General features: G+C 36.4%; 1 protein-coding gene across 1 annotated transcript in view; it reads right to left on the bottom strand.

The window, feature by feature from the left end:
* Positions 1–16,420, bottom strand: part of LOC140227807 (uncharacterized) — a 67,281-nt gene that overhangs the window by 24,264 nt on the left and 26,597 nt on the right. The window contains exons 2-3 of the mRNA XM_072308203.1: positions 10,227–10,270; positions 6,758–6,909 (exon numbers count right to left, since the gene is read on the bottom strand). Of these exons, the coding sequence (XP_072164304.1) occupies positions 6,758–6,909; positions 10,227–10,270 (196 nt within the window). The remainder of the gene's footprint in view (positions 1–6,757; positions 6,910–10,226; positions 10,271–16,420) is intronic.

A 16,420-nucleotide genomic window follows, 5' to 3' on the forward strand; every position in this document is an offset into this window, starting at 1 on the left:
CCTGCTTGTATTGAATCACGAACTTAGGTTTCATTTGTGTTTTGTTTATTGTCTGCTTTCCAAAAGCAGCTTTCAGAATGTTCATGTGAGATTAAAATATGTAAAGAGCTTGCATGATCCAGTTACTGTTAGTTGGAAAATGTATAGAACACAAGTACATTTGTCGCATTTCAAAAATATTTTCTTGCTGGCCAAAACAGCCATTCAGGTAGCCCCCCCCCCCCCCCACATGATGTTAACAAGTAATGCCAAATATTTTCTAGCCCGACAGTGAATTTTAGTTGCCCCTGGCCCTTGAAAATGTTTGTAGTGCCCTGCCTACAGTATGGTAAATGCTCAATGGTAATTGCTCACACAGTAAATGCAAGTGTTGCAACTCATAATGCGTGCAAACACCAGTTTGATGCACACCCTGGAAGAAACATGTCTCTTTTCTGGAAGAACAACATCTGCTCACAGTCTGAAAAAAGAGTGGACCACAATACCTTGATTCCCCAGCTTGCTGGTATAAGATACACCGTAACACAAAGCCAGCATAAGGTAATATCTTCCACACGTTTGGAATCATACATAACCACACTGTAACAATACTCTGAATCATTTCTCTACACTCACACGTCACTCACACTTTCACATTTCCTACTGTATACGCTGAATATTTTGCGAGGTTTTTATTTTCGCAAATTTCTTGAGTCAGGTGCTATTGCGAAATTAAAGACACACAAAAATATTGACTCTGATCCCGATGTGAATGTAACATACGCGCACATACACTTCTCCATTCCAGTACAGGGCTACACGATCACGAATTTAACCACTCGCGAAATTGCCAGGAATTCCAATTCACGAAATTTTAGACTCGCGAAATATATGGCGTACTGTATACAGTAATTAGCTTGTCAAGATGGAGATACAAAAATCTTTTACATTGTAAAATAATTAGGGGTATTGCATCATGCCACAAACTGAACAAATACAGTGTAACATATCAGAAGGAAGCGGTCATGTTCAAACACAAATACATACAGACAGATAGACAACACACACACACTATCCATGTTCTTGCCAATATACATGCAAACAATTACAAACTGTATAATATGAGAGCAGCTGCATAAAAAAAGTGCTATGGCTAGAACAGAAATGTCATTGTTCAATGCTTACTGCAGAGGCTGCAACATACAATCAATTTGTAAAATAGCAACTGGAACTGAAATCTCGCATCGAGGGCATTAAAATATGATGGGTTCACCCGACATCAAACCGTACTGAGCAGGAATTAATGTTGCATGCTGATGATGTTGCATTCAATCACAGGGAACACCATCATGCTCTGCTTATTATCGTGCAAACAGAACGTGAGACTAACGAGATCTGAAGTTCACCTGTCCCGACAACCATTCCCAGCAGCAGAATTGATACACACACAAACACACACCCACACACACATACACACACACATACATACATACATACACACATACATACATACATACATAATGCATTTCCACACAAATACCAAATTCATACAAAATTATACACAAACATATTGGTACATCACATAAATGTACAAACATTGTACACACCCATACCACATAAAAATACATACATATACATATTCAACATACTTGTACATACTTTTAATACTAGTACATACATATACATGTATGTACATCTATGTGTACATTAAAAGGGAATGCAAACCCAAAGAGCAATGTGGATTGGGTGAAAGCAGCAACATTATATAGAACACATCAGTGAAAGTTTGAGGAAAATCGGACAATCGATGAAAAAGTTATGAATTTTAAAATTTTGGTTTTGGAACCGCTGGATGAGGAGACTACGAGTTATGATGTATGTGAGGACAACAATATAAAGAAAATATAAAGAAAATTCCATTAAAAATCACTTTTCTAGCATTATGAAAAAGCACTTGACTAGCTGCTTTCAGAAAGCAGGGGGAATAATTGCTACTCATAACATATGTCAGTATCAAGTTGATGAAATTTGTAATTTTCATCAAAAAGGTTTTATTTTTGTGGAATTCTCTTTATATTTTCTTTAAACTGTTGTCCACTCATACATCATAACCTCTAGTAGTCTCCTCATCCAGCGGTTCCAACACCAAGACTCTAAAAATTCATAACTCTCGCATCAATTGTCCAATTTTCCTCGAAACATTCACTGATGTGTTCTACTGATGTTGCTGCTTTCACTCAATCCACATTGCTCTTTGGGTTTGCGTTCCCTTTAATTGGTATAATCATCTTAAAAGTTAATTTTATCACTGCACACAGTTGTTTTATACTGTGCCCCCGGGATGGAAGCCAACCATCAAATTTGGTGGAATAATGAAAACAGCAAAAGAGTTCTTTAGATAAAAGCAGACACGAATTAAAGGTTTCTAACATTTTAAATCCTTAACACATAAGATGGGACACCATACAAGCAAGAATTAAGTGGTATATTTTGTGTGCATAAGGTCTGAAATCATATCCTTTTTTTAGAAAGGTACACAACCATCTGTGTGTGATCAATGATCTTTTCCATGAACTGTGTATCATATTGTTCACTGGGATTTTTGATAGGGTCATGGGTATAGGACACACCCATATCATACATGAATGTATTCCTTTGTATGTGAACTTGAGACAATATCATTTATATTTGCTTTGTCGATGGAAGAGAATCTATGGTAAGCACAACGCACATTGTCAAATCATGGACCTTGCTCCACCAAAGAACAAACACGAAATCACCACATACTCGGGGCTTGTTGTATATCAACCATATTTTGATCAGGGATACCAGACTTAACTTCAGAATCATTTCTGATTAAAGAAGCCAGTTTAGTAGTACAGTGCACTCCAGTTATAACGAACATGGTTATGACGAAATTCCGGTCACAACGAAGTAGAAATTCAGGCCGCAACATTATCAGCTCTGCATTTTTTTATTGTTTATTTGTTCGGTTATGATGAAATTTCAATATAGCAAAAGAAAACTGCAGATCCTGCAGACTTCCGTTATAACGGAAGTCCACTGTACATTAGAATTTATGATGCAGTATTTTTCCCTTATCAATGATCAAGTTCCATCCACCTGTACATACTCAACGCACTTCAATAATTGGAATGCATTTTGCATGCATTATTTATTGCTATGTATAGTGGGGAAGTCCCAGGCACAGCCCTGAGGCATGTCTTCTGATTATAAGGAACTATTTGTCTTAAATAAAAGTATTAACAAACTTTGAATATGTGGCTAGTAAACTGGTCTATATCCTTCCTTTCATGCAATACAACAAATACCTTCAATCAAAGCATTTTTAACATGATCATAGCTATACAATATCAATGCCATACTCGGACTCTGAGGAAAAAGCTACATCATGTACACTTGCTCACACACACACTTAATGTTACAATTGCATTCGCGATACTGTAAGACCAGAAACATTCATGGCATGAAACACTCATGAATTGGAGCCCCAGCCTTATTTTGCAGCATGAAACTTTCTTACGAATTGCCAGTGGCATTCAATGCACTGTGTAGACAAAACTTTTGCATGCATTGTACTGTCGCATATCTTGGCTCCTGTGATATTCGCAAAAGTTTCATGCACGCAAAAAATTTCCGGTTTTACGTTACACAATCTAATGATCATGCTGTTAAAATAGCTTTCAGAAACAGAAAGAGGGACGTATGAAAGAGGTAAGGGTGGGGTGGAGAGAGAAGATGAGAAGCTTGGGCACTCCGTGTTTCAAAAGCATCGCAGATGGATTAATTCCACTCCAAAATCAATCCTGAAGCATTATTCCAGGCATGGATTAATTTGATCATTTGGTTTATACAATAAATTGGCAGTGGCATGTTTCTTGTTTCTTTGCATTCCTGGTTATGTATTGGTGATGTTTAGCAAGCGTGGTTCACAGCAAGACTGAGGCTTATAAACAGCAGTCCCATATACACAAAATTAAGTTGGAAATATCTCTGTAGATGCAATAGATGCAACTTTAGAGCAGTCCCATACACATAAAAATGAGTTGCAAATATCCTCTTGGTAACAGATCCATTTTGTATTGCTATTATGTCGTTCGGAAATTTGAGAAAACAAACAGACAAACAAACAATCTTTGTATCACTACTAGTGTAAAATGATTCTTGCACATTCAGGTATAGATCAGAAGTTTTGATAACCCAATGCAATGAAAATAGTCTGATCATGTTTTTTTTTTTTACCTACAAAAAAATGTCAAAATAGAAAATACAAATATATACTTCATCAAAAAATGGACATGTATAGTTATGTGTACTTGCATTTTAGAAATGTTTAGTTGGATGTGTGCACATATTCATTAATGTGCATGTACTTCACTTATTTTACGTAAAAAAAAAAAAAAAAGGTGCCAATTCCCTCTTTAAAAGTATACTCATCCAGTAGGGAACTGCACAAGCATGCTTTAAGATGCTACCATGATTAAATTTATGAACATAAGATATTTATACAGCTTTATGTACTTGCAGATAAATACGCAATGCGTGAGTTGCTATACACTGTATTTTGGATAAACAATAAATGTAGTTAGTTGGCATGGTAAGAATTTCATGCACCCTACGTTATACACTGTATATAATGCTCTTGCTGTGAACCGACAAGCAGGCAATGATAATATTCGCTGATTGGTCGCTGGTGGCATCTATTGTTAGTGTCATCATCACAGACACACTCTTGCAAATAATATCAAATGTTAAAATTCACTAACACTCTGGTCTGGATCACTTTGTTGCTTTGATGTCCTGCTCTTCCAAGAAAAGAGAGCAATAACAATAATAATGATAATAATGATAATAATGATAGTAATAGTATAATATAATAATATAATAATAAATAATAATAATAATAATATAATAATAATAATAATAATAATAATAATAATGATAATAATAATAATAATAATAATAATATTAATCATAATACATGTCTACTTCTGTACCTAGGTCATTGTTGAGCAATGAGAGGATTCTTTTGAATTTTAATAAGATTCAAGTGTGTCCGATCTTTATCATCTAAACTGTATCTCGGTTATGATGTAAAGTTGTCATAATGTTATGAGCCCTAGTATAGTGTTACAATTCACCCATAGACTTACTGTAATTTGTGAGTCTTGTGCCAAGTTTGTGTGGACCTCAGAAACATGTGCATAACAAGTTAATTTTAAATTCCAATACTTTTTATGAGTGTGTGTGTGTGTGGGGGGGGGGGGTGGCATCCTGTCATCATGTACAACTTGACTTCAAGAAGAGTGGTTTGATTGATAATTTGAATACAAATTATTTTATATAGTACATTTGGAAATCTTTATGATATTTCTAAACCTCATAAGGACTATAGATAAACAAAGTCAAGCCAAGCATTTAAAAAAAATAGTGTTTTTATGCACAGCATACGAGGACTTTGCATATGAAAGAGCTGATTGTCCACAATAGGTCATGTATACTTGATAGTTTGGCATTTCACTTGGCTGGTAGTTGACCTAATTTGCTTATAATGCACTAGCAAACTGAAAATTGAAAATATTGTCAATTTCATAGACTTTAATTTGTAAGTTGAAATTGCATCATCATAACAAATATGAAATACTGCAATCATGGATGCATTGATGTCTAATATCAATGGCAACCGTACTACAACCTTGATGTGATATATCTTTCCTCCACCCATTAAATACCATTTTCTGGGGCTTACAAATGATTAGATGAAAAAGGAGGTAGCATAACTACATCCATCTCTGAAAAATGCTACATCAATGTCTTGTCACTATCAAATCCCAATAAATAGAAAAACTCAAATAAAAAACAAACAAACTAACAAACAAACTGGAATTGAAAATGGTAAATGAAATCAATAGATAAGGAAAGATGTGATCGGTGTCTGATGTTCTTCTGAAATATCCAGTTCTTTGATATTACAAACAATCATTCATTCCAAAATTTGTCTCAAGGATTTTGCACTCTCATTTTTTTAATGGGTTTTGATATAAAGATGCAAAACTGTAAAGGACATATCCTGCACAATGTATACGATGGATAATCAGGGATTGAATTGCATAGGATGGTCTGTCGGATGAGATATTTTTTAGTGTCGGTCCCCTTCAACTGAAATTTTCATGGACAAATTGAACAAATAATCTCTTTGGAAGTAAATATCCCGGTCAGTAAACCTTGCATTAGTCGACCTCGCACAAGTAAAAAATACTGGCCTAAGTCAAAGAAAATTCTACCCTGGCTGGATATGAATTTACATTGTGTGTATCAATTCTGTTGTGTATTAAAGTCAAAATTCATGTTTCAGTATTAAAGTTGAATGTTCTCTGGTCCCTTTGGATTTCTCTTACATAAGGTGACTTTTTCAAAAAACAAATAACAAAAAATCCCAACATTTGGAATCTATCTGTGAGGAATGATGAAAATGTAAATGACAAATAGCAAAGTTCGGGTGAAATGTATGGTATTCAAATCAAAGCAACAAAGTGATCCAGACTCATGGGTGTTAATTTCGATATCTAGTGCATCTAGAGTGAGTTATGATAAATGCTGATGAATGCAAATCAACACTGCACACTGTGGAAAGTCTGAAAGCCAACGAAAACATTGAGACTTTCCCCGCCAAAAACAACAACGAAAAAACAAACAAAAACAAATGAAGGAAGTGGTCGTGGAATGTTTGACCGACTCTTTCTCGTCGGCTCCTTACGAGCTTCCGAAGCCAGGAGGGGCCCGGGATGAGATCGAGAGAAGGGGGCGCAGAGACAGTTGGGGCCAAACCTGGGTGCTTCTTGATGGGCCGCTGGGTGTCCTTGGAGTGGGCAGGACCAGGCCGCGCCCTTCATGGCAAAGAAACTCTCACTGCAAGGGGCGAAAAAGAGGGAAAACTGGAGTTACAGGTTTAGCTGAGTTCTTTTTATACCCCTCGAAGTTTTTATATCTAAAAAAAGAAGCAAATACACTGTATGTATATGCCACCCTTTAACCTGTCACAGACAAATCTCATATTCTACAAAAAATCCCAGCAAAATTATAATTACTCTGGACTACCTTCAGAATGGCCATTGTAGAAAAGAGGATTTCAGTCTGCATGGAGACACTCCTTTTATTGAAGAGAGAGCTTCAAGAATTCATACAATGACTTCTATCTGCTTTATTTATAGCATTGTCTGCATGTTCTGAGAGATGTATACTGTGTTTTGATGAATATAAAAGCGAATCCTCTATATGTTCTCGGGATCTCAACTACATGCTACGACCCTTGTGGCAAACTCCTCGGCATCAACAATGCCCTGAAAAGCAGTCATATCTGTATACTTTTTTTCAGTTTCAGTTTCAGTAAGTCTTGTTTCTCCACTTGTATAAAAGAAAAATAAGTATGACAATATGAGACATATTCGCAAGTCATTAAAATATGAAACAAGAGTTCTCTTCACAAATAATATAATCATATGAATGATATATATATTTCATGACAAATCTTGAAGCATACAGACAGAGAAGATCATCATCAATAAGCAATTCGCTTGACTTGGACAACAGTCTCTTTGATTTGGATGAATCCTGTGATATAAACTCTATCAATTTTTCTGGTAAGTAAAAGCAAAACAAGAAAGGGTCACTACAGCAGATACTTGTTCACTGCACAAGTACACTGTACCTGGTGACAATAATGACAGTGATAATCATATCAAGAATGATAACATCAGTTCATATTTATATGATTAATACTAAACAATACCAACCACAGTATCATATTATTTGGCAATCATTGTGACAAGGCATAAAGATATAGACAGCAGAAGCGATTTATCATTGAGAAAAAATATCTTGGCAAAGACTTTGCATTTGTTTTGACTCAAGAGCAAATTGCCAAAGCATTTAATACAAACACTGTGTAGTCAGCATCATTTCTGTGAAAACCTGCCCAGAATATCTGCCCCTGGCACTGAGCGTCTGGGTTTGAGAGCTACATGATTATATAAATACATGTATATATGATGCGTGTCTGTATTTTTCAGAACAATGGCGATACTGGAATAAAGTCCACCCTCCAGGGCAGTCTGGCGGTAACAATAAAACACGGTGAAAGAGGCGCATTCAAAAGGACTTCACGAATGACTAACCACTCTGTCGCCATGGCGACTGAAAAAAAAAAATGATGTTATTCCACAAGAGGTTGTGGAGTTGCCGAGATTCAGACACTGCTGCGGGGTTATCTGACAATGCACATGCACAGAAAGATCACTCAAAATGTTCTATGGATGAAGCAGGGTGATGGCAGTCACTATTTAAAGCCCTGAAAGCAGATATTTCCTCATTAAGCATTCTTTTTATTTTCTTTACTTTTATTATCCTATTTTTTTTCCACGTTTTTATGGAGTCATTCTTTTTAGATTCCCACTGTTATGGTGCAGAACATTTGTGGCATATGCATAAATGCTACCTTAACCCGTTGAGGACGGACTGACTTTGCTACAACACGCATTTCCCATAGACCCCTGCCCGAGTATACTCGGGACTCGTCCTCAACGGGTTAAACAGGCAGTGGCATGAGCGACTCCAACATGTATAGGCAGTCTTAGGCAAAAATGCATATTAGATGCATGTATGCCCACAACAGAAAATATTCTCCCCGCATATAAATGATTGCACATTGTATGCAGAAGAGGAACTTGATAAAAGAGGAATAAATTTTCTCCCCCCCCTTGCATTATTTTTTAAACATCTCTTTAATACCTTGTATCAACCAAGCTCGTTAAGCCTACCCCAGGGTAGACATGGACATAATTGTAATTGTTTGTCAGAAATAATAATGCATCTGTTCGTTGTAGTTGTTGCATTTTTTAAGCCTCTCTTCATCACCTTCCTTGCAATTAGTCTTAACTAGGCAAGTACAAAGATGGGGAACATTAAATGATAAAGAATGTGTGCACAAGTTTACATGTGCCCGGCATTTAACGCAAACTACAGGTTTGCGATCAGTGGTGGTCATTATCAGGCGTACGCGCTAGATTTGATTTCAGCCTGAGGCAATACAAACTGACATTGCTGAAACAAATTAGCTTTGATTGTAATGACAGACATATGTTAGATACTTAGTTTCTCATAGACATTAAAATATATCAAAATTGCTTTTATTATGGTGAAAAAAAGTCACACAAAGAAAACCTCTTTTTTTCTAAGTCAGTTGTCAAATACATAGCACTTGTCAGGCTTATCAAGTCAAGAATTTAATAAAAACAACGTCTATGCCAACATACATGGCAAACATTGTAAAGTGATTAGCGAAGAAAAAAAAAATCATCCTTTCTCCTATTCCCACCAAAATAAAATCATTTAAGTTGATTGAAAGACCAGGGTCAATCATTTACTAGCTTTATACAAACAGTTGCCTTGGCAACCCAGGGCCATTTCCTGGGAAGCTGCCAGCACCGACCATGACTACGCAAGATCTCCGCACAGCCGACCTGCCTACGTCAGTAGCATAACAGCTTGGCCAGCACAGGGCTTCCAGACTTGTTGTGTATTACTTAGCCTGATGTCCAAGCTTTGCTTCATTTCTTTTTTATTTCTTGGTCAAATGGTCAAATTAAAGATAAATGATACACCAAAAACAACCTCACACTCTAGTGGTTGTAATATGTTATGCATTCCAACTTGAATAAGGACCATGATATGAGTTCATGTTTTGCAGACCTCAACTCATGTTAACATTCCGACAGAGATCATCATTAAGAAAGCAACTTGTGTGAAAGAACAAAATAAAAAATCAGAGCAAATGTGCTTGCTAAGTGCAGTTTATACTATTTAACTAAAAAAAGAGATATTTATGAGAGTGCTAGGTGGATATTTCATTAGTTACATGTATCTGTATTTATAAGCTTCACATGGCATTGAGATACAGACAAGTCTAATTAATGACAGAAACATGGCAGCACAAAAATAAATAAAATGCAGAATATTAACCACCCTTTTGAGTTATCATTTCAGCCTTCAACAAGCATATACCGAGGTTATCTGTTTGACAGCTCACCAACAACTTCGTAGCAGCAGGCTAATTATCATGTAATGAAAAAAAAAGATACAAATTACAATACATATCATGGAAATTCATTGTCATTGTCATTGTCATGGAAATATACAACAAAGAAGAAAAAAAAAATTTTTTTTCTTACCATCCTCTCTTTAGTCTCTCTTCAGCCTCTTCATCGTCATTGTCCTGAAAAAACAAAGGGCAAAATAAAAGATAAAAATACATAAGACATCACAGACAGACAGTGTGCATGTTCCAAATTATGGCACCACACTGCACATTGCTATTCTCCTTCAATTTATATCTTCCATGCTCTTTCTTTCCCTCCCTGCCCAGTCTGTAGTACTGTCAAACCAAAAATTTTTGTGCCTTCTATTTTGTAATTTTGCAAGCAAAAATATGCTAGATTAGAATGCACGCGAAGTTCTTTGTATACACTGTTTGCATTGAATGCCAGCGTCAAATTGCGAGCCAAGAAAAAGGCTGTCGGCTCCAATTCGTGGAAATTTCATGCCAAGATTATATCTTGCTTTAAAGTAATCAGTCGCTAATTCTCTCCCTCTCTTTCAAATACAAAATGATGCACATTTTTTTTTTTTTTATAGTGAATTCAAATAACACATTTAGGCTAGTTTCATGAAAATATATTCATGGAATTTCAAATGGAAAGTAAAAAACAAACAAACATTTGAATCAATGTTTGGTAGGTTTGGAAAGTTTTGAAGCTCTATCCTACCATGATTCTGCTATAGAGTGTGTGAGTGTCTAATAATGAAAATGCCAACAAACCATTCAAAAAGAGTACTATTCTGAGCACAGCAAAGGCTGTGGAAACCAATGTATCCCGCTTGTCTTTTTGGATCCATTCATTTCTTGTGAGATTGTAAATTCCATGCCTTCCTTCCCCTCCTTGTTTTTTGTTTTGTTTTATTTTTGTTTTATTTTTTTTTTTTTTTTGGGGGGGGGGGGGAATAAAGGGTAAAGGTGAGAAGACATACAAGGATTTCACTCCCTTTCTCTCCCATCTCCCAGATTTGCCACTTGGGCACTGCCAAACAATAGGAAACCAATTTAGGAATGTGGGATAAGTAGCAGTAACCCCTTTGCCAAACAGTAAATTTCAGGCTCTTTTCCAGAGAAGTGACCACAAGTATTCAAACTGCCAAGTGGTAGTACCAGCTCCTAACTTGACAAAAATTTCTTTGCCACATCTCTCTTTTTTTTTTTTTTTTTTTTTTTTTTTGCAAAATGCATCTAAAGTTGTTGAAAGTTCTGAACTACGATGTATGTTCTACAAAAGCTCAATCTTAGTTAAGGCATTCTCTTTAAAAATGATCTTATTTCAATATCAACAAGGTAACAACATCATCTGAAATATCTTCAGAATAATGAAAAAACACAGTGACAAGGAAAAATTGCAGTGTCAGACACTGTTTTCCTAGTTCTAATGACCGAGATCTGAAACTGGTTTCTGCCAAGGATGCAAACAAAAAGCAATCATGTACAACTAGAAATTGAAAGAGAGTCAAATATACATTGCAGCTGATTTTCCACGCATTAAAGTGCAAAGCTGACTTACATGCAATGTGATCCTACAGTTGTGATTGTATGCTATGATGTGGACATCGCACAATACTATTTCAGAAAAAGTTTTGGTATTTTGTGCCAGTGGCCGCTGTTATTCGCAAACATTCATGTATATCGCCGATCTTACTTTACGCGATGCTTATAATCCTCCATGATGACCGTGCACCTGGGATAATACACTGCACTGCGCCTTTTTGGTTTTTCTTACGTCTGATCTGGGTTGCAGCTAACGAGGGCGCTTCACCAAACAAATCTATTTTTAGGTTCTGTGCGCTGCATCAGGGGTAAGCGTGTGAAGCTAGAAAATGGTGGAATATAATAGGTCCCAAAGAGACAGCTCTCTATATTGATCCTGCCCTAATTGTCTGGCTCAAAATAATTAGAACGATATTCACAGAATTGTGCTTGGTTTACAGACAAGGTCGTATGTTTATTGAAATCGACATATCAGAAACATGACAAAGACAATAGAAACAGCCACCCTTTAGATTAGAAAAAAAAAATGACTGTAAAATATCATACATCTTTACAAACAGGAGAAATAGGTCGATTAATTATACATAATGCCTGAAAATTTCCTGAAAGTTCACCTAAAACCCTTCAATCCACATACAGTGTAGGCTTGTTTTTCCTGCATCTGAATTGCAATTTGAGTGATACAATGTACCTGTCAATCAACGGATACAATGACACAAAAGTGTGTGTGTGTGTGGGGGGGGGGGGGGGGACCTAATTAGAAACATGTTATTCGGTTTCCTGTTCACCATTTATATCTATAGTTACCATTTGTCCCACCAGCAAAACCACAACATGTGAATGTTGTACATGAAGCAGTCTAGCATATCAAAGGATATGTTGCATGGATTAGAATTAGGATTAGGAAGTGAGGTAGAATGTAGGCTTTCAGTTTGCCTTTGGATTTAATAATAGTGAAGTGTTTGGAAAATTACCATTCCTCTTGAAAGGCATGATGAAAAGGCATTTTAGATAAAAGGAGGGCAGACTAGATACACCGTAGATGACAGGACCACAGCATCTATAAATCTTTATATTTAAAAGAAACATAAGTCGCATGCTGAAAATGATAACTCACAAGGGCGCAAACACATGCACACATGTACACACACAAAACAAACAAATAAACAACAAACAAGTTTATGACACTGGATGCAGTCTGCATTTAGTGAGAATTTGGGGGCCGGTGTCGTAGACATATTAAGGACATACATGTAATTCTTCCTCAGTGATTGGTCGACACGTTGAAGGTCAAAGTGTGTCGTTGTTTTTTATGTCGCGACATACGCCCCTGCATAAGGAAATGGTTAACTGCCAGTACTGTGAATATTCTGAGCTGAAACATAAAGTATTAAAACATCACTTTTCTCCCACAAAATCAGCTAGCTTGTTTTGTTTGTCATCATTTCCACTTCTTTTGTATGATTTTTACAATAATTATGTGTCTGTGAACCGGCCAAGCATCTTTCTATTCGATGAGAGAGGGATGTACCCTGTAATGGGAGGTTGAGAGCCACAAGTACATCATCATATCAAGGCCATTATATAGCCCCTGAAACAGACAGCAATACAGCCAACTGTAAAACACAATATTTTCGTGGCATGAAATTTCCGCAAATTGGAACCGACGGCCTTTTTTGCGGCATGAAATTTTTTGCGAGCTGCCTCTAACATTCAATGTGTATATAGTGTACACAAGAACTTTCACATGCATTTTAATTTGCGAATCTTGGCTCTCATGAAATTCGCAATTTAAGATGAACGCAAACATTCCTCATTTTACAGTATGCTCCACTGCTGTGGCCACACTATGTCTCTGGGTGTGTTCACATAAAACATCGATCAGATTTCAAGTTCTTTGCGAAACTGACCTGACAGGGTGCATCCCAGCATATCTCACAGGCATTTTGCCAGTGACAAAGGAAGACTTCAACTTTGTTTTAGGAAGTGACTCTCTAATCCTGCTTGTTGCGAGCGCAAAAGTGCAGCACTTGACGACTTCATGCAAACACCGCCCTCGAGGGACGCTCCATAGTACGTTCACTCTCGTCCAGACTCCATTGTACCGCGCTGGACATGTGTCTCAAATATTTGCACATGTGTGGCTTATTATCGGCCAAACCATGTTTGTCTCCCGCATGCACACCATCTTCAGATATAAAACAAAAATGACAAAAAAGAAACCTGACTGAACTTAGCAAGTTTTTCTTCCTCTTGGCCCACATACAGCAGACTAAAATGTGGGATTGAGTTTAGAATCAGCAATCAACTTCTAGAGCATGATCTGATTTAGGGTAGACAGTTATCAGCGATACTCTGAACACCCAAATCTGACATTTTTGGCCATCCTGGTATGGCTATGAGGGTTTCTGTGCCATGTTTTTCTCTGCTTCTTTAATACTCAAAAAGAAAAGAGGTAGATTAGGCTTTGAATCAACTTGCCAACTTATCATTTTATCTTGTTGTGCATTTTCTATGTAGCTGACAATAAAAGAGTAAATAGTGAAGTACTGAATAACTTCCCATGCAAAGCAACAACTGTTTAAAAGCAACAAATGCTTAACTCGGTATGTACATTGTAGATAGTACCATACAAATAGAACCTTTATCTATCAATGACTGTATGTGGCATTGGGAAATGTGAAGAGAATTTCCCCTGTCAATGTAAATAGCAACTCGAATCTGTGGTTGCCACTGAAGAACTAAAAGCGCTTCTAAGTTTAGATAGAGAGGTGCGATGTAAATTATCAGCAATAACTTACACTTTGCTAATGAATACATTGTACTGCAAGATTCACACAGCTTCTTTCTTTTCTTATTTTTTAGGGAGGTGGGATATCAAAAGAGACTTTAGATATGAAATGTTAGCACAAATAAATTGAGAAGCAATAAATAGTACACAATGAATGAATAATAAAACAATACTTGCACACAAACAATGCATCGTTAAAAGATATGATGAGATCAAAAACAATACATAAAAATGTGAGGCTCTAAAATTTCAATATTTTGATTCTGTGTTTGTTTGTATTAATATGTTCTTGTTGAGGTTGTTGTTGTTGGTTTTTGTTTCTTCTCATTTTTATTTTTTATATCACCTCCCCAGATCTCTGTGCTGGTGCATGGGTAGATTGTGCTCTACATGCCTTGCAGGCATTGTTGGGGGTTCTGTGCATACTAAAGCATACTGATAGACAAAAATTTCCAGCGACTTTGGGGAAAAGCAGTGCATGATTTATGGCACAAAGTCAGACTACAGCCACGACAGGATTCCTCTTGTGACATTTGTTCCCATGCAACACAAGGTCAATCAATTCAATCATGTTGAACTTGTCCATAGTGACAGGACTTTAGCCACACTATAAAAACAAAGTACGATGAAAATCCAGATATTCAAAGATATGGAATTCATGAGTTTCGCATGTTTTCAGGAAACAGTAATATTGACCACAATCGCACAGAAATATTCAAAGCAGATGATGCAATGGCTTATAAAGTTATCATAATATCTCCGTTGATGATTTTGCAAAATATAAACCCTCCCATAAAAAGTAATATTTGCTGAGTCATTGCAACTCCACAATAATTTGATAGGTGTGTATAAAGGCCATACAATTCATCTGTTTGTCTAATTCATTTCAACTAGGTGATTACTGTGAAGATTTGCACATGAATCAATGGACGTATTGTGAATCAAAATGCAGTTGGAATTACAGGCTGCCCAGTCCTTTTCACAGATGCAAAGGGCCAATCTACATATTGACAGAATTTAACGCAATGCTGGCCAGATACCAATTAGATGTGTTACATATGTACATTAATCCAATAGGAAACTACACGTTTAAGTTCAGCAGTAAGGGGTTAAAATGTTCCTGTCATAGATATCTGTAGTATGATATCATATCATTGTATTTTATACATTCTCCACCCATTTTTGTTTGCGTATTCTACCTCAGTTTCCAGGCCTACAAATGTGAGTATTACACCATACTGTATCCTATACCAGAAACAAAGTCCACTTTACATGAGCTCATGTCAGATTGAATATAATTCCTCCCCGCCCCCCCCCCCCCCCAAAAAAAAAAAAAACCTTGCTCATGGATATACGTCATATTCAAAAAAAGAAAAAAGAAAAAATTCCCTACAAGCTCTATAAGATAGCACATGAAGCAAACATGCACACTAAACAATAAAAGGATATATTGGTCATATAATTCCCACAGTCATTCATGTTTGCTTGGAAGCAAGCCAGGGCAGCAAAACACACCTAAACAGAGTACATGAATCCAAAGTTCAATTTCCTTTACAGTATGTCAGCATTCACATTAAAAATAAACATAAAAAAAAAATACATCAGTCTCTGTACTGTGATAAAGCAGTTGCCGCCTTCCCAATTGTACATGTACATTTTCATAGTCATGTCATGTGCCTACATTAGATGTCTAAATCTTGGTGAAAACAACACAAAAATAATGACAATTTTTTTCTGTGACTGGATGAAAAATGTTTGAATACAAATTCACACTGAGATTTTAAATAACCCATTTCCCTATCAAAATCCAGAATGAAAAAACGGTACGTTGAAAAGATTCACCGAGTACTTGTATACTATATTAACCTGGTGTCCATGTTATGGGGTGCTGTATGTGCCAAATATTCCATGACAACAATATTTTGTGTATCATGGACTTGTAATAATATCTCTAGTGATTTGAAATTCACAATAGAAAACTG

Source organism: Diadema setosum, chromosome 4 (assembly GCF_964275005.1).
Source record: "Diadema setosum chromosome 4, eeDiaSeto1, whole genome shotgun sequence".
NCBI lineage: Eukaryota > Metazoa > Echinodermata > Echinoidea > Diadematoida > Diadematidae > Diadema > Diadema setosum.